This window comes from Melospiza melodia, chromosome 5 (genome assembly GCF_035770615.1).
Source record: "Melospiza melodia melodia isolate bMelMel2 chromosome 5, bMelMel2.pri, whole genome shotgun sequence".
NCBI classification, from domain to species: Eukaryota; Metazoa; Chordata; class Aves; order Passeriformes; family Passerellidae; genus Melospiza; species Melospiza melodia.
In genome coordinates, this window is record NC_086198.1 from 89,638,869 (window position 1) to 89,664,057 (window position 25,189).

The 25,189-nt window shown below is 50.9% G+C and overlaps 1 protein-coding gene across 1 annotated transcript in view; it reads right to left on the reverse strand.

The window, feature by feature from the left end:
* The window catches only part of ALMS1 (ALMS1 centrosome and basal body associated protein), a 56,873-nt gene that overhangs the window by 969 nt on the left and 30,715 nt on the right, over positions 1-25,189 (reverse strand). The window contains exons 8-17 of the mRNA XM_063157766.1: positions 21,230-23,819; positions 20,220-20,330; positions 18,331-18,495; positions 14,215-15,359; positions 11,204-11,315; positions 10,134-10,334; positions 6,369-6,607; positions 5,644-5,908; positions 5,347-5,410; positions 3,356-3,455 (exon numbers count right to left, since the gene is read on the reverse strand). Of these exons, the coding sequence (XP_063013836.1) occupies positions 3,356-3,455; positions 5,347-5,410; positions 5,644-5,908; positions 6,369-6,607; positions 10,134-10,334; positions 11,204-11,315; positions 14,215-15,359; positions 18,331-18,495; positions 20,220-20,330; positions 21,230-23,819 (4,992 nt within the window). The remainder of the gene's footprint in view (positions 1-3,355; positions 3,456-5,346; positions 5,411-5,643; positions 5,909-6,368; positions 6,608-10,133; positions 10,335-11,203; positions 11,316-14,214; positions 15,360-18,330; positions 18,496-20,219; positions 20,331-21,229; positions 23,820-25,189) is intronic.

Genomic DNA, 25,189 nt, shown 5'->3' on the forward strand with positions numbered 1-25,189 from the left:
CTCCCTGTCCCCTGATCTGACTGGGATGATTTTATGCTCTATTTGAAATTGAAAGCACAAAAGCAAAGGGCTGCTGGGACAGATCATCAGCCCAGATCCACGTGCACCCTGTGATAAAAATAACTTTGCTATCTTAACAAAGAGAAGTATTGAACAATTTCACAGATAAGGATGTCTGTGCACTCCAGCCCAGGGATTTTTATGGCTCCAGTTCTAGGTGGGCCCATGTTGTTTCCCCCTCACTCAGTGCCAAGAAAACTTTTTATTATTCTCTTTTCCCATCAGTGAGCTGCCCCAAACTGTCACAGGAATGCCTTGAGACCAGCTCTGTCTCATTTTTGGAGCCATTCCACAGAATCTGTGGTTGATTTTCAGGCATAATGAGCCTCACCCAGAAGCTGGTGCCATCCTCACCAAACCATTCCCTGATTTACAGCAGCTCTTCTGCACCAGCAGGGAGAACTAAAGCACTGCAATTATTTACTGCCATGAATCATCACCTCCCTTCCAATCAAACCCATATTTATGTGCAAAAGTTCTGATCCTATTTCCTCCCTGCTTCCAGCCCACTCTGCCACTCCAAGTCAGTGACTGCCAGAACTCATTAATTCCCCAAACTTTACTATACCAGCATCTGGAATTCTCAGACCAGAGAAAAAAAAATGTCCTGAAAATACCCTGCTCAAGTATAGCAACAAATTAAAGTCTTTCTAGTGGTAAATTCCCCAGATTAGAGTAGGAAGATGTTTTACAGAACACATTACAAGTGCTGGCTTCCAAAATCCAATGAATGCTGCTCCCAACAAACAGCCAAGCCTGTTACTCCAGCTCTGGAATACTCCAGGAGTTTAACACTAAAACTGGAGTGCAAGTTTAACACCCAGAGTTTAAAGAAAAGGCCAGTTTTAGTTTCAGAGCCTGCTCAGGGACACTGGTTCATCCCACAGCCTCCCAGAGAGGGGTCCTGGCTGAGCAGGGCCAGTGCTGGGCAAACAGAAACTGCTGGAACCCTCAGAGGTAACCCTCCACCAGGACTGCAGGCTCTAGCCTGGATAAATCAAAGGTGACTCCAGGCTTTGCTAGGCATGGTTGGGAATTCCCTGAGCCAAACCCACCCACAGCCAGGGCACAGGAGAGCAAACCCAGCTCTGGCAGGACACTTGTCCTTCTGGGATGTGCTCCAAGACCCCTCTGTTCCACCCCAGGGCCTGCACAAGCCCTGGTTTGTATCATTTCACCAGCACCACCTTCTGAGCATTGTTCCATGGAATGGGAGGATTTCAGGAAAGGAAAGGTGCAGCAGAGCTTGGCTGATGAATGGAGCACACCTGGGCAGCCCCAGCACTGGACTGCAGTGCCCTGGGTTGTGAGGTGTGGCTGGGGAGTGCATTCCTCCTGTCAGAGCTTGGGCAGATGGGTGGGTTTGGGGCCAACCCCTCCATGGATGTGCACATGGAAGAACCATTTACACCCAGACAAAATGGCTCCAAAATCTGATTTTTGCTTCTGGCCTGCTCTGCCTCTTCCTTGCCATGGCACAGGAAGGTGTGGGATGAAAAGGGGAGCCCAGATTTGTTTCCAGCCCCTGGCAGGCCTTTCCCTGAATGGATCCAGGCACATCCTGTCCCTACAGCACGGCCAGGAGGGACAGCCACAGCAGCAGGCTGTCCTCTGGGCAGAACCCAGCTCTTCCCTCCTTTCCTGGGATGTAAGATAAGTGTGTATTCTACTGCCACCTGTCAGAGCTGGGGCAGGTATCTGCTGCTCATGGGGCAGTGCTCTTCATCTCTTTCACAGCCAATCCTCCCTCCAGGAGATCTCTGCTGTTTGTGGGCCGTTAATTATTAATTATCTGCTGTTAATGGGCCACTAATTATTAATTATCTGCTGTCCATGGCCAGTGAGTGTCCCTGCAGGGCTGATCCAATTCCACCATCCCATGGGGAGATGCTCCGCCCAGGGGAGGAGCCAAGCATTCCTACCTGGATCCAATCTGAGCTTTGGGACACCCCAGCAGCCTTTGCCCCCTGCATTGCCAGAGGAGCAGCTTTCTGCTGCCCTGCATGGCCAGAGGGAGCCCAGGCCCATCTGCAGCAGCCCTGGAGCTGCAGAGGAAAACTCCCCCCTTGTGCAGGATCCCTGCTGCAGCAGAGCCACAGCTGGCACTGCAGGAGGGCTGAGCCCCCATGGGATGGGGCTGGGACACCACCCTGACACACAGGGGGACAGGGCATGGTCTCACTCTGGCAGGGTTGTTTTGTACTATTACATTTGTATTTTTAATTTTCCTGTTAAAGAACTGTTATTCCTATTCCCATATCTTTGCCTAAGAGCACCTTAATTTCAAATCACAATAATTCAGAGGGAGAGGTTTACATTTTCCATTTCAGGGGAGGCTCCTGCCTTCCTCAGCAGACACTTTGCTTTTCGCACAGACATCCCTCAGCAGATCCCTGTGTCTGGGACCCTCTGAGGGAACCTGGTGCTCCAGAGGGGAGGGGTGTCACATACAGGTAAAACCTTATTAAAAAAACCTTTCTAAAATCTGGCCTTGTTACTCTGAGATAAGAATTACAATAGCGAGAATTAGTTAGCAAAACAATCTATTCTTGTGAGAAGACAGCTCACACCTGTGGGGAGGAAAGTTCTACCCCTGTGAAACATTCCCTCCCCAGGAGATAAGAATGGGAACATAGCTGGAAAGAGAAAAGTTTGATGGACACCTACAGTTGCCAGCCAGTGAGCTGAGCTTCACTGAACTGCTGACCAGTTAGATCCAGGCATGGTGCCTTCTGATAGCCATATAAATATAATAAAATATATATTTAAATAATAGAATACTTATATTATATTATATTATATTATATTATATTATATTATATTATATTATATTATATTATATTATATTATATTATATTATATTATATTATATTATATTATATTACATTACATTATATTATATGTGATATAATATATTATATATTCTATTATAATATGTATTATAATATTTAATTATATGAACATAAATATATAATAGAAATAATATATACCTTCCATATTATATCTATATTTATATCTATATTTATATATCAAAATATATTTTTATATCAAAATAAATATTTACAAGATAGAAAAATATAATATATGTTATATAAATATATAAAATATATATAGAATATATATTTTAATAGATAAAAATATACCTAGTGTATATATATATATATATATATATATATATATATATGTAATATATATGTTATTATACATATTAATAAAATATGAGCTCTGAACAGAGGTTTGGCTATTCTGCATGAAGAACAGGTGTCTTTGTCCATTGTGACCAGGGGACACTCACAGTTTTGTAGAGCTGAGCCCTCAGGCGGTAGGAGCTGTACTCCTGCTTCCTCCGCTCCTCCTCCCTCTTCCTCCTCACCTCAGGGAGCTGCTCGTACATCCTAAAGGGACAGGAAAGGCAAAAACAGAGATTTGAAACTGCCTGACACTAAAAACCACAGCTGCTGTACACAAGGAGAAATATTAGAAAAGCCCTATAAAATATGGTTTAGGCCCTGTTACTTTATCTAAACTAGTAGCCAGCTTGTAAGTTTTTATGTGAAAAAAATTAGATTGAGAATCAAGTCTGCATAACAACTTATTCTTGTAAAGGAAAAAGTAATAACAAAAGATCTGTCCTATGAGAATTTACAAAGAAAAAACATAAACATCTGAAAAAAAAAAAGCATTAACACATACACACACACGAGCACCTTCTAACCAATAGATTGGGTGTTAAGGTTACTAACCAATTAGAGTCAAACACAATGTCTTTAAAAACTGTATAAATGTGAGCTTATGTATATTTATTTCTATTTTTACACTATTTTTTACATTTATATATTTGCTTTATTTATTTATTTATTTTAATATGGGCATGAAGAAACTGAGTCCCGTCTGCTTTACTGGAACACACACCCTCTGCTTTAGCCCCACATCCCTAAGGGCTGCTGGCCAAGCACATCCCTGACAAATGTTTGCAGTTTGCTGCTGTCCCACTGTGGAATCCACAGCACCACTGAGCCTGGGAATTCCTGCCCCTGGGGTGGCTCTGCTACCCCTGGGATGCCTCTCCTGCCCCTGGAACTGCCCCTCTCCCACCCCAGCACCTCCCCAGAGCAGCACCTGTAGCTCTGCCCTGCCCTGGTGACCCAGCTGGAGCTCAGTGTCTCCCATGTCCCCAGCCCAGGACAGCCCCATGTCCCTCCAGCCACGCCAGGAGTTCAGCACAGCCACCACCTCACTGAAGCTTTTCAGGCATTTCCAAAATTCCACTGCTTTCAGTAGTGTTGCCCTGCTTTGTCTTCTCCTCTGCTGATGCTTCCCCAAGTTTTCCTTCAATCCTGGAATGGTTTGGGTTGGAAGGAACCTCCAAGCCCATCCAGTGCCACCCCTGCCATGGGCAGGGACACCTCCCCCAGACACCCTAAGAATACTCTTAAATGCTAAAAACCATTAAAATGTATCATGAAAATCATTAAAAATCATCAAGGGGTTTATTTTATATATTGTATTATTGTATAGTATTGCAGTAGGTGTTTAGTGGAATCACAGGGAAACCAAGTTGGCAGAAACCTCAGCAGGCCACCAAGCTGCTGCTCAAAGCAGGGTCCATTCCAAGGCTGGACCAGGCTGCTCAGGCCTCATCCCACCAACCTGGGACTATTTCAGGCTCTGCCACCTCTGCTGCTCCTGGCCCTGCACTTCCCATCCCATTCACAGCAAAATTCAGCTGCAGTGAGCTCCCATTTTTCACCATCCCTTCCTGTGGCCCCTATGCAGCTCAGCTGCTCCAAGGGTAAATCCATGGACTGTGCTGGGCACTGTAGAGATGAATTACTGCAGTCAGAAATAACACAAACCCTACCCTAAGGTGGTTTCTCCAAGGGTAAATGTCTCTGCATTCCCTTGGGGTGATTATTTCTATAGAAAGCCTCTTGCTTTGGGGAATGCTGCCTTGCTGCTGCCCCAGTTACCCACTTTGGTAATTTCTGATCTTCCTCAGATGCTCCAGTGTCCCCCAGCCCATTCCCTCTCCATGTGGGACCCAGTTTGCTGTGGATGGCTGACACTGCAGCAGAATCCTAGGTTTAGCTACAGAAATTATTTCCAAAATTATTTTATTTCTTGGAACTTCTAAGCAGGACATTTCTCCCTCTGATAAGGCACCTGCATTTCTCACAGAAAAAGCTGAATTATTTGCACACCCAGTTCTTTGACTGCAGACAGGATTCAGAGCTCTTCCCTACCCAGGGCACTGATCCACCTGAAATAAAATTCCCTGAACTTTACCTTTTAGATCTTTGAAACATTTCATGCTTGGGAATTGCTCTTCTTTTTTCTCTCATCAGGAAACCTGAATGGAAAATTTTGAGAGAAGGGAATGATGAACGAGTTTGTTACAGCAACAATGTGAGTCCTTTTTAAGTGTTATAGAAGTTCTTACAAAAAACTCTTTATAAGATCTTACAGACAACAGGCTTAAATAACTGTAATGAGTTTAGGAGAAATACAAAGTAAATAAACACACCCTAAAGCACAATGTGGGGTTCATGAAACCAAAGAATTCAAAGCAGAGCCCTGAAGTACCTCGGTTGGACAGCAGGTGATTTGCAGTCCTGCAGTCTTTTCTCCTCCTTGCAGGCTGCAGCAGCTGCTGGGCTGGCAGGAGCTGGTCCCTCTGGGCTGGCAGGAGCTGGTCCCTCTGGGCTGGCAGCAGTGTTTCCCCCTGGGCTGGCAGCAGCTTTTCCCTCTGGGCTTTGTGCAGCCTCCTCTCCTCGCGGAGCAGCCGCAGGTGCCGCAGGCGCTGCCCCGAGCGCGAGATGAAATCGGGGCGGTGCAGGGCCAGCGCCTCCTGAGGGGACACCAACACACCAAGCTGGGGCTGGCAGCTGCAGGGGAGACCCACAACACCCACCACCAACCCCAGAGCATGGAAAAAATCCCATCACAATACTGGGTGTAATACAAAACTCCTGTCCTTAACGCCAGCAGCCTCTGAGCCTCTGCTTTAACAACATGGAAATAAACTGGCCAGAAAGGAAAAAAAACCCAAAATAATAATAAAGAATAATAAAAACTCATTTTGATCTCATGCTATGTACACCTCAGTACTGTTTCTGCGTGGAAACAAGTGTGGTGGAATGTTCTGTCAGCTACACCTCCTGGCTCCTGAAGCCAAGGGGTTTAACCCCTGTAACACCAGACCAATTCAAATACTGGGGAAATAACCTGGGGCAGGATCCTGGGGAAAGCCAGGCTGCCAGAGCAGTCCAGGATGTGCCCCAGCAGTGCCTGGGTCAGGGTGGGCTCACCTGCAGGGTGAGCTTGCCCAGGGGCTGCCCCAGCCCCCTGCCAGCCCCCGGGGCTGTCACTGCTCCCTGGCCCAGCCTGGGCTGCTCCCCCCAGTTCTTCTCCCTCAGGGGCTCTCTCCAGGGCTTTGTGCTGCTCCAGGGCTCAAACCAGGCTGGCCCAGGGCCAGGAGGGGCACTGCACTGGTTTTCTTTCCTTGATTCACATTCCAAGTCCTCTGCTGGGATGAGCCACGCAGTCCCTGTTAAAAGAGCACGGGAGAGAAAGAAGATTTGAGGCAATTCCTGTGCCTGTTGTCCATCCCAATCCATGGTCCTTTATTCCTGCAGGAATGAGGGGACACAGCCAGGAGAGGGGATGCCAGCTGACCCAAGGGCCATCCCAGATCATGGTCAGGAGACAGAGCTGAGGGAAGAGGAAGGGGAGGACTTGGAATGATGGTGCTTTGACCCCCCCAGGTCACACCAGGCACAATGGAGCTCTCCTGGGGATGGAAAGTGGGCAGGGGCTCTCCAGGGTCCCTCCAGTGCCTACAGGGGCTTCAAAGGAGGCTGCAGAGGAACCTGGGACAAGGGGAAATGGTCTGAAGCTGAAGGAGGGCAAGTTTACACCAGATATGGGGCAGGAATTGTTCCCTGGGAGGGTGGGGAGAGACTGGCACAGGAATTTCCAGATTTGCTGTGGCTGCCCCTGGATCCCTGGCAGTGCCCAAGGCCAGGTTGGACACTGGGGCTGGGAGCACCCCAGGACGATGGGAGGTGTCCCTGCCATGGCAGGGGTGGCACTGGGTGGGATTTAAGGTCCCTTCCAACCCAACCCACTCCAGGATTCTCCAAGTGGAGAATAAATTCCCTGTCTGGCTGTGCTTATGTGGCTTCTCCTTTCCTTGTTATCCTGTTTCTATCCCAATCCAGTGGTTTCCCCACTCTCACCCTCCCATCCTGTCCCACATCCCTCAGAAGGGCAGGACCTGGGGTCAAACCACAGCAGTGCCCAGGTTTGCAACTAAACCCAGCCAGTGCCAGCACTGCAGCAACCCCTCACTGCAGCTGAATTCCTGGGGAATTTCTGTGAGAAACACCTTGGGCAGGTTCAAGAGAATTCCTTCCCCAGCAAGTCTTTAGCAAACACCACTTTGAACGGCCCAGGTTTCATTTTCCAGGTTTCTCTCCATGGAAAGAACAGTTATTTACCAGCAATCACACATTTCTAAGGAGCCTTTCTGCTGGCCTAAGCCTTGTGGCTCTTCATCCATGTTTTGGAACATCAAATGCTTTCCATCTCCCAAACGCTCAAAAGATCAAATGCTTTCCATCTCCCAAATGCTCAACGTGTCTCCAGGAATTCAGTTACTCACAGTTTACACACACAATGATGTGAATGCATCAGCTGGGATTCTGAGCAGATATTCTGAATTTTCTAAATTAAACCCTTATGAGAGAGAATGATCAGTCCCCACAAAAACAACAGTGATGAGTAAGGGAAATATTTTTAAACATTTAATTGTGACGTTGTGAAGAGTGGCAGGAATTTAAGAGACAAAAAACATAAATGAAAATGTCAGGAGACTCCAGCAGCAGCCTAAAAATGCAATTTTCAATAACAGTCATGTTCTTCCCAATTTTCACTCAAGTGCTCTGGAAAAATTTCCTGGGAAGCCTCAGGGCATGAGACATTAAGGACAAGCTGGTGACCAGCACTGAGAGTTCAACAGAACCTTTTGTGTCTCAGAAGTTCATGTTAAGCACCTACAGGATTGCCACCTCTCCACCTTGTTTATTCCTCCCCAATGAGTGCATTTCCTGCTGTAACAGCTGTTCCATGGCTGAAATTGCCATCAGAAGCCAGCACTGCAATCCCTGGCAGGGTTTGGTTAACTCCCATGAAATCCCAGTAGGAGGAGGCTGTGGCAGGGCCAGCTCTGTGGAGACCCATGAACCCACCAGGGAGAGGGCAGTGGGAATGGCCTGGAAAGATGCACCTCGGGCTCTGGGCACTCCTCACAGCTCAGGGTGAAAGAGGGAAAGAGACTTCCCCCAGGGTGCCCTGCAGCTCTGTGTCCATTTATCCAGTTCTGTCCTGCCCACTGGCCTTCCCTACATGTTCATGTTCTAGAGAGTTCTCCCTTCCCCATTACCCCATTGGTTTGTGCAACCTATTGCCACCCACCCTGGCATCCCCTGTTGTGTGGAACCCCAGAGAAACCCCCAGGGATTGCCTTGCCTTGGAAGGATCTACCATAGAGTTTCCCCACCTGAGCTGATGGAGAGGACTCAGCCCATGGTGCTCTGAGCACTACTGCCAATCCACATCAGATTGCCTCCCCCATGGGCCAGCTGACCCTGCCCACTCCAGTTACTCATCCCTCATCCCTCCCAGCAGGTTGCTGCCCTTTGCCCACCCCTGTGCCCTCAGGTCACTGACCCCACACTTGAACCTGTGCACACCCCATGGTTTGGTCTTTGTCCCTGATCCTTTGGCATGCTTTGGAATAAACCCTCACTGGAATACATCATACAGAGACCCTTCCTGTGCTTCCTCTGCTGATCTGTGTGTGTGTGTGTCTGTGTGTGCATGGACCTGAAAAATGCTGTTCTGGTGGCCTTACTCTGAGCACCTTCTGAAGGAGACACCTCGAGGTATCTGCAGCATTTCTACCACCCTGCCATGCTGCAACACTGTCAGTCTCTTCCCTTTGTACCACCCCTGAGCCCTCAGACCACTGGATCCCCGATTCCCTCCTCCTGTATTTATACCCTGGACCCTCCTTTGTGTTTTTCTCTGGCCCCTGGATCCCTTCAGCATTGTCTGAAATAAAGCACATCGGAACTCCATGCCTGGACCCCCCTGTGCCTTCACCCTCGAGCTGCTGTGTGTGTGTTGAGACATAAGGTTAGGGATTAACTGAGGTTAGAAACCCATTTCAGGTTCAGGTGAAGTGTGCTGCTCTGAATTGTTTAGTCTGTAGAGTCTATCCGTTTGCTGTGCTTGTAAAAAACCTGTGCTTGCAACAGCCTGCAGCTCACAAAGCTGCCTCAACAAGGCGAAAAGAGTGTGAACTTCCAAGCTAGAAGAAAATAAGAGGGGCCTCTTAGACCTTAAAACAAGATGGAAACCAAAACTAAAGCTACAGGAGATGGATGGACAACCAGAGAGCTCTCTACTGATCAGAACTAATTGTGATAAATAAACATGCACAAACCTATTGCAAAGCTTAATGCACAGCAACAGGTTAAGGGACAAAAAGGAAGTTTGGACTCTCAAGAGCACACATACCTTTAGAAATGATTCAGCTTGTACCAGTGCTGTAATAAACACAGCACTTTTCAACTGTAATTAGTTGAAGAGCTGTCTGTCCATAGATCAGTTTGTGTGCCGTGCTCTCGTGGCTCCTGCCCCTTGGCACAGGATGCTCTTGGGGCAGGGTGTGTGCACCACCACCACAGGCTGTGACACAGCCCTGGCTGTCCCCAGGCCTGCCCAGGTGTCCCCAGCCCTGCCCCAGGTGCTGACCTTGCTGGAAGTGCAGCCTGCTCCTCCTGGTCTGTGTGTCTGTCAGGATCCTGCCCGGCTGTGCCTTGGCCCTGCCCAGGTGTCCTCAGCCCCACCCCAGGTGTCTCCAGCCCTGGCCCAGGTGTCTCCAGCCCTGCCCTGGATGTCCCCAGCCCCGGCCCAGGTGTCCCCAGCCCTGCCCTGGATGTCCCCAGCCCTGTCCCAGGTGTCCCCAGCCCTGCCCAGGTGTCCCCAGCCCTGCCCCAGGTGCTGACCTTGCTGGAAGTGCAGCCTGCTCCTCCTGGTCCGTGTGTCTGTCAAGATCCTGCCCGGCTGTGCCCGGGGCTGCTGCCAGGCTGTGCCCTGGCCCTGCCCAGGGGGCTCCCACAGCTGCTGGCTGCTCCTGGGCGTGGGGAAGGTCACCCCCACATCCCGAGTGTTCCTCTTGGTGGCACTGCTGACGATCTCCAGGTCCCCTGCAATGGAAACCAAGGAGAGACACCTCAGTCCCGTGTGCCAGGGCAGGGAATGACCCCATTCCAGCCAGGAGTGAGGAATCACATCCTTCACCCACCCCCAACAGTCCAAACCTTTCACATTTCTATTTTACACTTCCCCAAAGCAAGGAGAGTTTCCAGTTATGTTACTGCTTGATAATCTGAGGGAAATTAAAACCAAATACCCCAAGCAAAATATTCATTTATCTGGGGGTGGGAATTCAACTGGAATTAACTCTGCCCTATGAAAATCCTTCCCTGATTCAATCTGCTTGCACACAAGCAGGAATAAATAAATAATTGCTGTATCTGATGAATAAACCAGGGCCATTACTCAATGTGATGATGGGGAGTTGGCGTGGAAATGAAAGCAATGAAGAAACTGCTAATTGCCACCAGAAAAAACCCAACTGCAGAACTGCACCAGGCCAGGAGCAGCTCGGGACTGAAATAGAATTTAACACCCAAAATATTCCCAGGAAGAACACAGAACACTGCAGTTGCCTTCTGAAATAGCATATGCCTACAAAACCCATTCTGGGAGGAACAGATGTCTCGGGGAAAAACAATAGATTAAAAAAGGCAGCTCACCTTTGCCATTGGAATGGAGCAGAAGCTGAGGTTAATAAACTTACAAGTGAGAAAATTGGTTTTTAAAGCAGCCCAAGAAGGGCAATTGAACAGCTCACCTTCACTAAACACATCACCCTTCCCTGCCAGCATCTGGAGTGAATTTGGAGGGTGCTGCCTGTACAGAGCCATCACCAGAACACCCAGAGTGTGGAAAACAGGTTCCAAAGCAGGAGAGGCAGGAGGAGCCCAGGGAGGTGTGGGATTCAGGGCCTCACCTGCCTGGATCCCTTTGTTCAGCATCCGAGCCCGTCTCTTGTGGCTCAGGGCACAGCTGGGCCCCCAGGAGCTGCTGCTGGCACAGGTGGAGTCTGAGAAGGGCATGGTGCTCTACAAAACAGGTAAGGGAACAGGAATTCCTGAGATTCCAACCCAAACAGCAGCACACAGCATCTAAACAGTAAGCAGTCATTGCTTTTCCCTCGTTGTTGTTAATGCTGAGCCCAGGCTGAGCTGTCCCCCTGCTCTCACAAATCCCAGCCCTGGCTCCACCCCGTGCTCTTCCAGCAGCCTGCTTTGGTACATCATTGAAAAGCACATTATTTACTTTATAAAAACACACTATTTCTGTGGGAAGAGCTTGCTGGCATCAGTCAGGACAGCACTGGGCATCCTCCAACCCACCTGGGGCTGTTCAGCTGAAGGGAGAGCTCAGAGGGGGCTCCAGGAGAGCTGCAGAGAGACTGGGAACAAGGATGGAGGGACAGGAGCCAGGGAATGGCTCCCACTGGCAGAGGGCAGGGATGGATGGGACCTTGGGAATTAGGAATTGTTCCCTGGGAGGATGAGCAGGCAAAACCCTTTCAAAACAGGGGAAGCTCCCTCACCCTGTGATCCTCCCCACAGAGTCCTGCAGGTGGGAGAAATTCAGCTCCAGAAATCCAAGAAACAGGAGGGACATGGAAGGAGCAGGGCTGAGGGGAGTGTCACACCTTCACTGCCACCAAGCCAGGTGTGAAAGCTGCAGGGCTGGACACAGCTTGCAGATCACACACTGATTGCAATTAACAAAGCCATTAAAAGCAGGAAGGCTGTCCCAGCCTTGGCTCTCCAGGCTCCCAGCACACCCTGACAGTGCCCACAGCTCCCCTGAGCTCCAGCTCTAATTACAGAGCTGCAATCAGCAACCTGGAGAAAATTACCTGGTGTGCTGTGAGTCACCCCCAACACCAGCCCCTTTATTCCCCTTTCCTGCAGCTCCATCACCCAAACAAAACTAAATACTAGAAGGAGGCCACGGGAATGCAGAGGCCTCTTTATTCCCTTTACTACAGCTCTATCACCCAAACAAAACTGAATACTAGAAGGAGGCCATTCTGGCTCTCATAAACCTGCTCTTCTTTAATTTCCTGTAACTATCCCAGCTCCAGGAGAGGCACTGCACACATGCATGGATATGGATTTCCTTTCAGATAACAGAGCATGTGAACATCTGAATTGTGAATTTGTGAACATCTGAACGTGTGAATTTGAATTATGTGCTTGGCAAAAACGTGTCAAACCAGGGAGAAAAACCCCAAATCTGCCCTTCCCTGCAGCACTGCCCAGCAGCAGCCACCCAGCCTGGGCAAAACAGCCCAGAAATGACCAAAATCAGAATTTTAAATTAAATTTGCTATTTTGCCATCTATCTTCTCTCACCCCTTATTTGAGGGGGCTCATGTATGTCTTCAGATGGATTTTTTAAAAAGGATATTTCACCAGCAGATAAAAAATGTGAGTTTCTAAAGCCATGGGGGTTCAATGAGCCTTTAAAGGGTTTATTCCCCATAGCACTAATTCCATTTGTCATCTCACAGGTGATTTAACACGTTAAAAAATCAGATTCGGGTTTAAGATTCAACAGACCCTGAAAAATTAATCTTGTGAATGGAACGTGGAATAAAATTATCGTCTGAATTCTACAACTGTGCCAGAAATGTTGGATCCTAATGCTGGTGTTCTGGTTAATAGTCCTAAAACTGCATAGTTCAGAACAGTTTTATTTTACCTTAAAATAAATGTTATGAATAAAAATATTAAATAAAATATTTTCTAACCATTCTTCACCTTCAAAAAGATTGTTTCTTCCCTAGATTAATTTCGTTATTGGCATTCTTTTTAATTATTTCATAATTCACTGGCTTATTTGACAGACTTGGAGCTGTTTCTATAAAATAAAATAGTAATTTAAATTAAATCTGGTAGTAATGATGCCAGTTCCACTTTCATCTGGAAATACAAAAAAATGAAAGAAGTAATCCAATATTCCTCACTTGTTCTGTACTTTTCAGCATTCCTGTGGATCACAGAACCCCTGAACTAATTCCTTACTAAAATCACCAAATCCAGGCTGAGTCCCAGTTAAGAACATTTCCATTTCTCCTGCCAAGGGCAACAGCCGAATTCACCTGAAGGAATTATTCCCTCCCCTTTCAGACAGCTGCACTGCAGAGCTCTCACCTGGAATTCTCACTCTTTAAAAAGAAAAACTTCACAACCAGCCAGACAAAACAATTCACAATTTTTTACAAGCCCAGCAGCAGGGCAACTCCAATAATTGTATGGAGCCTTGCCCAGGGATGTCCTGGCTGCAATTTCCATCAGATTTAGAACCTCACTGAGCCTGCAGGTATCTGTTCCCAGGGACTGGGACACCAGGATCTGTTCCCAAGGGAATGGGCACAAGGAGGGCACACCCAGTGGTGTGTGCCAGCCTGAGCTGCTGCCCTGGCTCGGGATGGAGCTGTTCCCAAGGGAATGCAGACAGGGAATACAAGCCCAGAGAGTGTGTGCCAGCCTGAGCTGCTGCCCTGGCTCCTGCACACTCAGACCTGAGCTGGGGCTACCCCATGGAAGGCAGAAGCCTCCCATGCAAACCAGTGATTCCCAGAAATTCTGTGATTCTGAGATTCCCAGTGACTCCCAGTGATTCCTAAGTATTCCCAGTGATTGATTCCCAGAGATTCTCAGAGATTTGCAGTGATTCCTAGAGATTCCCAGAGACTCTCAGATATTCCAGTGATTCCCAGTGACTCTCAGAGATTCCCAGTGACTCCCAGTGGTTCCCAGTGATTCCCAGTGACTCTCAGAGGTTCCCAGTGACTCTCAGAGGTTCCCAGTGACTCTCAGAGGTTCCCAGTGATTCCCAGTGACTCTCAGTGGTTCTCAGAGATTCCCAGCTCACAGAGCTAGCAGCAGTTGGGGTTCCCATGGGGATGGGGCAGTGCTGGGCTCAGGGGGCTCTTACCTGGCTCTGCTGTCCCTTCCCGAGGCTCTGAGCAGCTCCCTGGGGACATCCTGCAGTCCCTGCTCCTCCACTGTGCTCCTGCCACTCCTCAGAGCGCCTCTTCTGCTGGCTGATGGCACGGTACAGCCGGGCCAGCCTCGGGGACAGCTCTGGGGACAGCTCTGGGGACAGCTCTGGGGCTGGGCTGGGGGCGTCGGTGCTTGGGGCCACCCTGTGCTGCCCAAAGGCCTGGAGCAGCCTGGCTGTGTCAATGGTGGACAGGGACAGGGAGCTGCTGCTCCCAGAGGCAGGGGAGGTGTCCAGCCCTGTCCCCGTGTCCCACGCAGAGGTGCTGCAGCTGCTGGGCTCCCCGCTCAGCCTGCTCTCTGAGGAGCTGTCACTTGGCATGCCCAGGGGCTGCTGCTTCTCCAGGATGCTGCCCAGGTGCTGCTGCTCCTCCAGGATCCTGCTCAGGTGCTGGATCACCTTCTGCCCTGCCCTGGGCTCCCCGGGGCTGCTGCTGCCATGGCTCACACGTGGCCTCTGTCCCGCTCGTGCTCCCCTTGGCTCCGTGCTGCTCCCAGACCTGGCTTTTCCTGCCAGCCCAGGTTCTGGCTGCTCCCTCCCCTGCATTTCGTGCTCAGGAGCCCTCTCCCCAGCAGCTGTGGGTGCCAGGGTGTGCCTGATGGGGTTCTGCAGGAGCCTGGCCAGCCGGTCCAGGCGCTGCACGAGGCTCAGCTCCCCGTTCCTCCTGAGCTGCTGCTGCTGCTGCTGCGTGCCCTGGCGCTCCAGGAACCTCAGCCACAGCTCGTCCAGGCTGCCCCTGGCATGGCCCCTTTGCTGTGGTGCCTTCCCCAGGCTGTCCTGCAGGGGAGCAGCTGGGCCCCGTGGGGCAGGATCGGTGCCAGCAGCGCCCTGGTGCAGCCCCGTGCCAGCTGCCCCGTGCCCAAAGGAGCCCCTGGCACTCAGCTCCTCGCTCCTGCTGTCGTCAGCCTCTGCAGGGAGGGCAAAGAAGTGCCCTGCTGTGCCCAGGGCAGCGTGCCCAGCTGCAGCCCGGGCCCTGCAGGGCTCCCTGGCATGCTGGCTGCAGCGCTGCCTGGTGGGCATGGCACGGGGCTCTGGGACACCACGGGAGGGTTCTGCACGCTGAGAACCAGCCGGGAGCTCTGCAAGACACAAAACACAGGGATGTTTCACTGCTCTGCTTCAAGTGCAGGATTTTCATGCTAAAACTCCCAAAACACCACAAAGGATTAAAAGCAGGATCACCAAGCTCATTCCCAAGCGCAGTGAACTGGGAGATCAGGTTTGAGCATTATTAAAATCACATAAACAAATGTTTTCTGTCTTTTGAAACGTGGAATCCAAGAGAATATTCCATCCAAGTGAATCTGGGGAAGAATTCACTCCACCAATTCCATCTCACGGAACTGCCCTGACCAACCCTGAACTGAGCCTTTGTTAGAGCCACGGAAGGGACCTCAAAGCCCATCCAGTGCCACGGGCAGGGACACCTCCCACTACCCCAGGGTGCCCCAATTCCCATCCAGCCAGGCCCTGGACACTGTCAGGGATGGGGATGCCCTGGCCACCCATGAAACACACCCAGCACGAGCCAGGATCGCTCTGCAAAACATCTTTAAAGTGATTTTTAATAGAATGTAAAACCTGTCCACTTTTAAAATGTGCCTTGTGATTTTTGTAGAAAGGACTGGGTGCTTGCATCTCCTCCCTGCCCAGCACAGGGGCTGTGGTGGAACACACAGATCACAGATGCTGCAGCCAGGCCCAGCCCCACTAACTCTGGAAGTGCAGGAATTTTTCTTCCCATACAAGGGCAATGTTTATAAACTTGTGTAAGAGGCTTCCTCCACATCCTCCTGACAAATGAGATCAGGCTTGGGAATGCCAGGCAGAACTTTGCTATTCCTGGCTTTTTAGAAAGTTACCAAGAAATGGAAGGAATGTAAACAGGCAAAAAATAAAAATAAGTTTGTATAGAGAAACTTTTTTTAAAAAAATACATAACTTGCATAATTTTAAGCTCTAGACAAGCTCTGTGGGTAGAGGTAATCTTTTATTAGATCATCTAAAAATATGGTTGAAGAAGTCAGGGAAGATTTAAGACATGCAAGTCTTTCTTCTGAAAGATTCTTTAAAGTTCCAGCTGCACTGGCTACCTTCACAAAATATTCTTTCTCCTTACAGTTCTTTTCTTACCTGGGCCTTTAGACCATCAGAGCAATAAAAAATGTTAGGAGATAATTTTATGTTAACACTTTTGTTCTCCTCTCATTTTTATCCAGGTTATTGATGTGGCAGCCTTACATAATCATTGAAATTTTCCTGTGCAAATAAAAATTGTCTTCTGGAAACATCAAGATCTCTCCATTCTGAGAGGAAAAGCTTCAAAGAAAAAAAACCCAACCTCAAGTGAAAAATGGAAACAATCAGATGGAAACCCTATCACCACATCAGGACAGGAACCATCAGGACAGCAGAGATGCAGCCCCCAGGAGTGGCGTGGCTGCAGCCACCTGTGTGCAGGGATGAAAACCCAGAAGTGCATCAGGCACTCACATCAGTGTTTGTGCTGTACAAAGTGCCCACCAGGATCATTCCAGCTGCTGCCACCACCAGAGCCAGCGAGGCACCCAGGGCTGGGCCCAGCCTGACCCCCCTGGGGCAGCACCCTCAGCACACAGAGCCTGGGGGACAAACCCTGATCCTACTGCAGGGCAGCTCCTCCAGCCAGGCAGGGACAGGACAGGGACAGGGACAGGGATGGGACAGGGACAGGAACAGGGACAGGGATGGGATGGGACAGGAACAGGACAGGGCAGGGACAGGGCAAACCCTGATCCTACTGCAGGGCAGCTCCTCCAGCCAGGCAGGGACAGGGGCAGGGCAGGGATGGGATGGGACAGGAACAGGACAGGGCAGGGACAGGGCAAACCCTGACCTTGCTCCAGGGCAGCTCCTCCAGCCAGGCAGGGACAGGGGCAGGGCAGGGACAGGGACAGGGACAAGGACAGGGACAGGGATAAGACAGGGCAGGACAGGGGCAGGGACAGCAGCACACTGAGCTGCAGCTCCAGGACACGCAGGGCACAGAGGAACCTGATGTGACATCACAGGACAGCAGAGCGTCCCTGGGCAGGGACAGCCCCAGCCCAGCTCACAGAATCACCAGGTTGGAAGAGACCTTCAAGATCGTCAAGTCCAACCCAGCCCCAACACCTCAGCCAGACCCTGGCACCCAGTGCCACATCCAGGCTTTGTTAAACAGCCCCAGGGATGGTGACTGCACCACCTCCCTGGGCAGAACATTCCAGAACTTTATCACCATTTCTGTAAAAACCTTTTCCTGCTATCCAACCTGTGTTTCCCTTGGCACAGCTCAAGGCTGTGTGCTCTGGTTGTGTCAGCTCCTGCAGACAGAGCCCAGCCCCAGCTGAGCACAGGCACCTTTCAGGGGCTGTGCAGAGTGATGGGGGCACCCCTGAGTCTCCTTTTCTCCAGCTGAGCACCCCCAGCTCCCTCAGGGGTTCCTCACAGGGTTTGTGCTCCCAGCCCCTCTCCAGCCCCCTCTGGATGGGCTCAAACATCTCAAACTGAGGGGCCAGGGCTGGGCACAGCACTCGAGGTGTGCCCTCCCCAGTGCCCAGGGCAGGGGCAGAATGACCTCCCTGCTCAAGGAATCCCCAATGGCTGCAGCCTCAGGGAATTCCTGACAATCCCTGGAGACACAGGAATGCCAGCAAATACTGATGGCCAAGTTTTCCATGGAATCCTGCAATGGGCTGTGTTGGAGGGATCTGAAATCCCCTCCAGTGCCACCCCTGCCACGGCAGGGACACCTCCCACTGTCCCAGGCTGCTCCCAGCCCTGTGCAGCCTGGCCTGGGACACTGCAGGGATGCAGAGTCCAGAGCCTGCCAGAGAAACCTGGATTCTATCAGCCAGGGAGAAGCAGAAAGACAGGAAGAGAAAACTGAGTCAAATCCAGCATTTTCTGGCAGACCCAGCAGTGTCACCGGAACCACGGATTCTGAAATGTCAAATCTTCTGCTCTGACTTCCTCCACATGTATGAACACACAGAAACAATTACAAAATCAAATCCACATTCTCATTACCTGCAGACTGTTCCAGCGGTGTCCTGTGCCCCTCAGCCCAGGCCAGCTTAGGCCAGTGCCCATGGACTGTCCCTGTGTGCTGGGCAGCTGCCCTGGCTGCAGGGGGCTCATCCCCCAGAGCCAGCACCTGGGCCAGGATCCCTGGAGCAGGAGCATCCTCTGAGCCTGCACAGAGAGAGCAGAGTGAGTAAAACAGCAACCAGGGACAGCAGGCACACAAATGCCACAATGAACCAGTGTTGAAGACTGCAATGCAAGATGTTTTCCATTACCATCTGTATGGCAGGTTATCTTTTGTCAAGTGGGCAGTTTGCTTTATCTCTCTCTTTGAGTGACATCTCCCTCAGGAGGGGACATCTGCTGATAACAGATTATTGAATGTCACTGCATGGCTGATAAGAACTACAGCATCCCAGTGTGAGATGTGAGCCCAGAGGGAGGAGCCAAGCATTGCTACCCAGATATAATCCAGAGGTTTTGAGACACCAGCACGGCTTCTACACGGGATTCCCCAGAGGAACAGCAGCTGTCTCTCCTTCCACTGGATCTTCAGAGGAAGAATACATCCTTCTCTACAGGATCCCCTTGCTCCAACAGAACCACCCCTGACACTGCAGGAGGGCTGCAGCCACATTCCCAATGGGACTGCCACCAACACCCTGACCCACAGGGTCAGGTTGGGTTCTGACTCTGGCAGTGTTGTTCTAGTGTACTGCATTGTTTATTTTATCCTTTTATTCTTTTTTTTTCTTTTCCCTATTAAAGAACTGCTATCTCCTGCTCCCATATTTTTGCCTGAGAGCCCCTTAATTTAAAATTTATAGCAATTCAGAGGAGTGGGAAGGGTTTACATTCTCCATTTCTCCTGCCTTCCTTAGCAGACTCCGGTTCTTCCAAACCAAGACAACCAGCAATCAGGAGCCCTGGCAGTGCCCCAGGCAAGGCTGGATGGGGCTTGGAGCAGTCTGGCACAGTGGGAGGTGTCTCTGCCATGGCAGGGAGGAATGGGATGATCTTCAAAGTCCTTCCAACCCAACCATTCCATGACTCCATTATCCTATCCCTGTCTCAGGGTTACAAACCTAGAACTGTCCCCACCAATTTCTCATCCCTGCCAACCCCACCTGGTTACATCCCATGGATTTCCTGCACTCAGATCCCTCAGCTCCCCCTGAGCTGAGCCCTGGGAGCAGCAGGGACTGGGAAAAACAAAATGTATTTTTCCATCCTGCTGTACGTTCTCCTAGAACCTTGTGCTGCTTCATTTGCATAGTGAATTTTTATATATGGCATCATCATTTCTGCAAAACAACAGATTTGCATCACATTTGTTTCCCTCATTTTGGACACGATTCCCCAGATAAACTTGAAAAAGGTCAAGAGCAGGAACACCTAAACCATGGCCAGCACAATTTGTGGCTGCAGTGATTGATCTGGGCACTGTTGGATCAGCCTGAGCCCTTGGTCACCACTGCTGCAGTTCAGGAACTGGAATCTCTTAACGTGAGTTTTGTCTACAGACCAAGCTTTGGATGTTAGAAAGCTCTGAGTGAAACCAACCTGCAAATAAAACCTGTGATAACCTGTAATAAAAACCTGTGATAACCTGTAATAAAAACCTGTGAAAACCTGTACTAAACCCAGTGGTCCATGCTTTGCAGCAAGAGTGGCAGAGCTCTGCAAGGATGCCAAGTGAGCAGCGATTCCCAGAGCAAAGCAAGGGATGCTCAGGCTGTGAACACTGAGTTCTGCTCCTTTTCACTGCCAGAGTGGAAAAGATCCCCCTTGCACCCCAGAAGGAGAGCAGAGGCTGCAGGCAGGAGCTGCCCTCATGGCTCACAGGTAATTCAGCACAGAACACCCATCCAGCCTGGGCAGGGGTGCAGTACCTGAGTGGGAGCTGGCTGTGCTGGGCTCCACGCTGGCTCCTGCTCTCTGGAAAGGCACATAGTACATGCCAGAGCTTCCTGAGGGCTTGTAGGGCAGCAGCAGGGGCTGGGCTGGGGGGACAAGGCAAACAGTGAGCAGCAGCCAGGCTGGAAACCCCTCATGCAGCAGGGCAGGGCCTGGGCAAGCTGCTCAGGGTGCTCCTGCTGCTCCAGCCTGAGGAGTACCCTGTTCTTCAGCAACAGGGATTGCTATTTCATTAGCTAAATTAAATTAAATTGCTATTTCATTAGCTAAATTAAATTAATTGGATTTTTTAATCCCCACCCACAAGTAGAAGGTTACATCCCTTACCTGGAAAAACAGCTTCTCCTATTCAATATTAAAAATGTGATCAGGGTGGCAAACAGTGACTTACAGAAACATCTCCTGTACCCACAGAGCTCCCAGCTGATCCCAGCCTGAGGGAATCCCTTTAAAGGAGCAGGGATGTGTCCCTCAAGTCTATAAAAGCAACAACAGAGCCCCAGTACCACACACCACTGGGGTGGGAAACCCTGTGAACATCCACATCCCCCTGCTGACAGACACCCCAAACCCTGCAGTTTGCTGTTTTATTCCATTAAAAGCAGCAATGTGCACTTTTCCTTCTGATTTTTGGTGCTATCTTGGCAAGAGAGTAAATCAGTAATCAGACCCAGCTCTCACTGAACTCCAAGTGAACCAAATCAAAGCGTCTACACACAAACACCAGAAAATATTCTCCAACCACACTTGGACACAAAGAATTCAATTCTACAGAAACCTGAACTGAATCCCAACTGTTTCCACACAAACCCCTCATGACAGGGCTGAAAACCACAAGTTTAAGGGTTGAGCAACTTCAAATACCTCAATTATCTCAAGGATGTTATTTCCACAAAAAAGCTGGTTTTGGGCTTTCACATTTATCAGTACCTGACCTTGTGCAGATTCAAGAGCACAGACACCTGTAAGACAGGAATTTGCTCACCAGGCTGCCTTGGGAAGGGGGGAATCTCCGTGTGGGCTGGAGCTGCAGTCCCAGGAGCTCCGGGAGCCTTGTGGGGTGGAGCTGCAGTCCCAGGAGCTTCAGGGGCCTTGTGGGATGAAATCTGTGTGGGATCCACACAGATTTCTGCTGAGAACGTGGCTTTGGTGGGACTCTCTGTGGAGATCTGGGTGGCAGCATCAGAAGTCCTTCTGGCAGGTGTGGCAGAGCTGGGGATGCCCTGTGTGAGCCGGGCCCTGGCCCTGCCCTGCAGCTCCTGCCTGGGGGAAAGCAGCTGGCTGGGACCTGCCACAGGCTGAGCTGGGCTGGGAATGCCCTCAGCACGAGGGGCTTTAGGAACACCTCCCACTGAAGATTCTGGAGCTGCTTGTAAAGTCACTGTCTGAGCCTTCTCTGGAGGTTTGTCCCACACCTTGATCCCATTCCCAGCACTGCAGGCACTGGGGTGATGGACCCTGGAGGAGAGGGTGATGTGCACACAGCTCAGGAATCTCTTCACTGGTGATGAGGGAGCTTCAGGCATGGTGCATAAAGCTTCATCTGCAGGTAAAGGGTGAGCAGGACCCATCTGCCCCCTCACAGCCTCTTCTGGAATGGTGGATAAAGCTTCATCTGCAGGTGAAGCGTGAGCAGGACCCATCTGCCCCCTCACAGCCTCTTCTGGAATGGTGGACAAAGCTTCATCTGCAGGTGAAGGGTGAGCAGGACCCATCTGCTCCCTCACAGCCCCTCCTGGAATGGTGGATAAAGCTTCATCTGCAGGTGAAGGGTGAGCAGGACCCATCTGCCCCCTCACAGCCTCTTCTGGAATGGTGGACAAAGCTTCATCTGCAGGTGAAGGGTGAGCAGGACCCATCTGCTCCCTCACAGCCTCTTCTGGAACCAGAGGTGGCTCCTCAGGGCTTTTCCTCCCCTCAGCCAACACCTCACTGGAGCCCTTCAGCAAACCCCTTTGTGCAGCTGCTCCTGGGCCCTCTGAGCTCTCCTGGGGCTGGCTGTGCCCAGGGGGGATCTCCCTGAGCTGGCTGTGCCCAGGTGGGATCTCCCAGGGCTGGCTGTGCCCAGGGGGGATCTCCCTGAGCTGGCTGTGCCCAGGGGGGATCTCCCGGGGCTGGCTGTGCCCAGGGGGGATCTCCCGGGGCTGGCTGTGCCCAGGGGGGATCTCCTGGGGCTGGCTGTGCCCAGGGGGGATCTCCCTGAGCTGGCTGTGCCCAGGGGGGATCTCCTGGGGCTGGCTGTGCCCAGGGGGGATCTCCCTGAGCTGGCTGTGCCCAGGTGGGATCTCCTCCTGCAGGGATGGGCTCAGAGGGGGAGGTTCCATGGATGGCTTTGTTTCCTGGCTGAGCTCCCTGGCACTGTGTCTGTGTCCCAGAGCTGCAGGCAGGAGCTGGGGCTGCCTGGCACTCAGGGTTTGTCCCTTGCCAGCCTGGATGCTCCCGGGCTGCTGGGCTGGCTCCTGAGGAGCTGCAGCCCTGGCAGCAGAGGCAGCAGGAGCCTCAGCAGCAGCACCCCCAGCTCTGTGCCAGGGCTCTGTGCCCAGCCTGTGCTGCCCAAGCAGGATGCTGGCCAGGCTGGGGCTGTGTGCCAGGCTCTGGGAGCACAGGGTGAGGGAGGTGCTGGGCCTGCCCAGCTCCCCGTGGGCAGGGGGGGCAGCTGCAGGGCTCCCTGCACGGGGGTGCTGTGCCAGAGGGGCACGGGGCTCTGCCCTGGCACTGGGGTGCCCCATGGCTGCCTGCTGGGTGTGCACTTGCAGCTCAGCAGTGTTCCAGGGCTTTGGGTGCATCTCCTGTGGCTCAGCAGCACTGCAGGGCTTCAGGTGCACATCCTGCAGGTCAGCAGTGTTCCAGGGCTTCAGCTGCATCTTCTGTGGCTCAGCAGTACTGCAGGGTTTCAGGGGCATGTCCTGCAGGTCAGCAGCATTGCAGGGCTTCAGGTGCACGTCCTGCAGCTCAGCAGCACCCCAAGGTTTCAGCTGCACATCCTGCAGCTCAGCAGTATTCCAGGACTTCAGGTCAGCAGCATTGCAGGGCTTCAGCTGCATGTCTTTCAGATCAGCAGCACCAGAAGGTTTCAGGTGCACTTCCTGCAGGTCAGCAGCACTGTAGAGCTTCAGCTGCATGTCCTGCAAGTCAGCAGTGTTCCAGGGTTTCAGCTGCATCTTCTGTGGCTCAGCAGCACTGTAGAGCTTCAGCTGCACATCCTTTAGGTCAGCAGTGTTCCAGGGTTTCAGCTGCATCTCCTGTGGCTGCTGCACATCCTGCAGCTCAGCAGCACCCCAAGGTTTCAGCTGCACATCCTGCAGCTCAGCAGCACCCCAAGGTTTCAGGTGCATGTCCTTCAGCTCAGCAGCACCCCAAGGTTTCAGGTGCATGTCCTTCAGCAGGGAGGAATGCCAGGGACCAGCTCTACGGAATGGTGCTGCTGGTGGGGAGCGGGGCTGGAGGAGCTCCCAGGTCCTGGAGAGCTGTCCCTGCCTGCCCCTGGGACACCTGGGACCCTGCACACCCTCCAGGTCCTGCTCCTGCTTCCTCAGGTACTCAGAAGCTGCTTCCAAACCACAGAGCCAGGGATCCTGAAAAACAGAGCACAGTTCAGAGGTCATGTGGAGAACATCCCACCTGGCCAAACCTGGATGGGAAAAGCCAAGGGTGAGAGTGTCACCAACCAAGAGTTTGTCACTAGGAAGGGAGGGAGCCCAGCTGGTAAGGAACTAATTAAACTTTACCCTTTCTAAGTGCCAAGTCACCATTCCATTAACGGCAATATTGATTTCTGATGTGTTTGCCCCATTGGTATCTGTAGGGAGTACAGCTCTTCCTTAAAGGGTTCCTAAAGGGTCTCAATAATTCTTCCATCAATTTTGGAAAGTGGATTAAATATCAGCACTGTTACTGGCTCATACCACACATACCCAATGGCCTCTACCACTTAAAAACAAATTTAACAGGTTTATGAAAGAGTAATTTGTTTCGAAGACATTCCTTTATCAGCAGCATCATAAAATTAAATGTATAAAATGAATATTACTTAATTAAAAGCTGTGATGATGTGGTTCTTTTCAAAAATGTGATTAATCCATTCTGCCCTTCAGTTCTGGTCTGGTTTGGGGCAGGGTCAGGGCTGGGGAATGCTGGCAAGGGACAGGACACAGACACAATTCCATGGGGATCCAGTCCTCCCACCCCATGTCCCCCTGTGTCTGTGGGGTTCAGGCCACCACCCTCCTGTGCACAGAACCCCTGAAGTGGCCTCAGGCTGCACCAGAGGACGTTTAGAAAGGATCTTAGGGAAAATCTCTGCCTGGAAAGGGTTGGCAGGCACTGGAACGGGGAGCTGGTGGTGTCACCACCCCTGGAACTGCACAGAAATGTGTGGATGAGGCACGTGAGGACACTCTGGTGCTAAGCATGGTGGGGCTGGTTCATGGCTGGACTCAATGATCTTGGAGGTTCTTTCCAGCCTGAATGATTCCATGATTCCAACCACCAACATAAATTTATTCATTCAAGTGTAACCCAAAATTCCAACACTTCCACTGAAGAGAGTAAATCTGAGAGAAATGTGCTGCCATGGAGATGGGCCAGATAAGCTGAATTAGAGAAAAAAGACACAAAAATCTAGGTTATATTTACTTTTTCCTACTGATTGGGCCAACTGTGGAAGCAGCAGAATGTATTCCAGTCATGAATCAACCACGGGTCCCTGGGTGATTATATCCCCATCAACCACTGGGAATTTGGCAACAAAAAGCAGTGGGAAACATTTTTGGTGCAAACCAAACATACAAACAAACATTTCACAAGAACTTTCCCAGCCTTTCTCCATCCCAGCTGTCCTGACAGCAGCATCTACTCCAGCAGGGCCTGGATCACTATCCCACTTCTCTATTCCTTTATGGGTTTTAAAGCAATAAATGGGATTATTTGGCATTTCCTGCAGCCA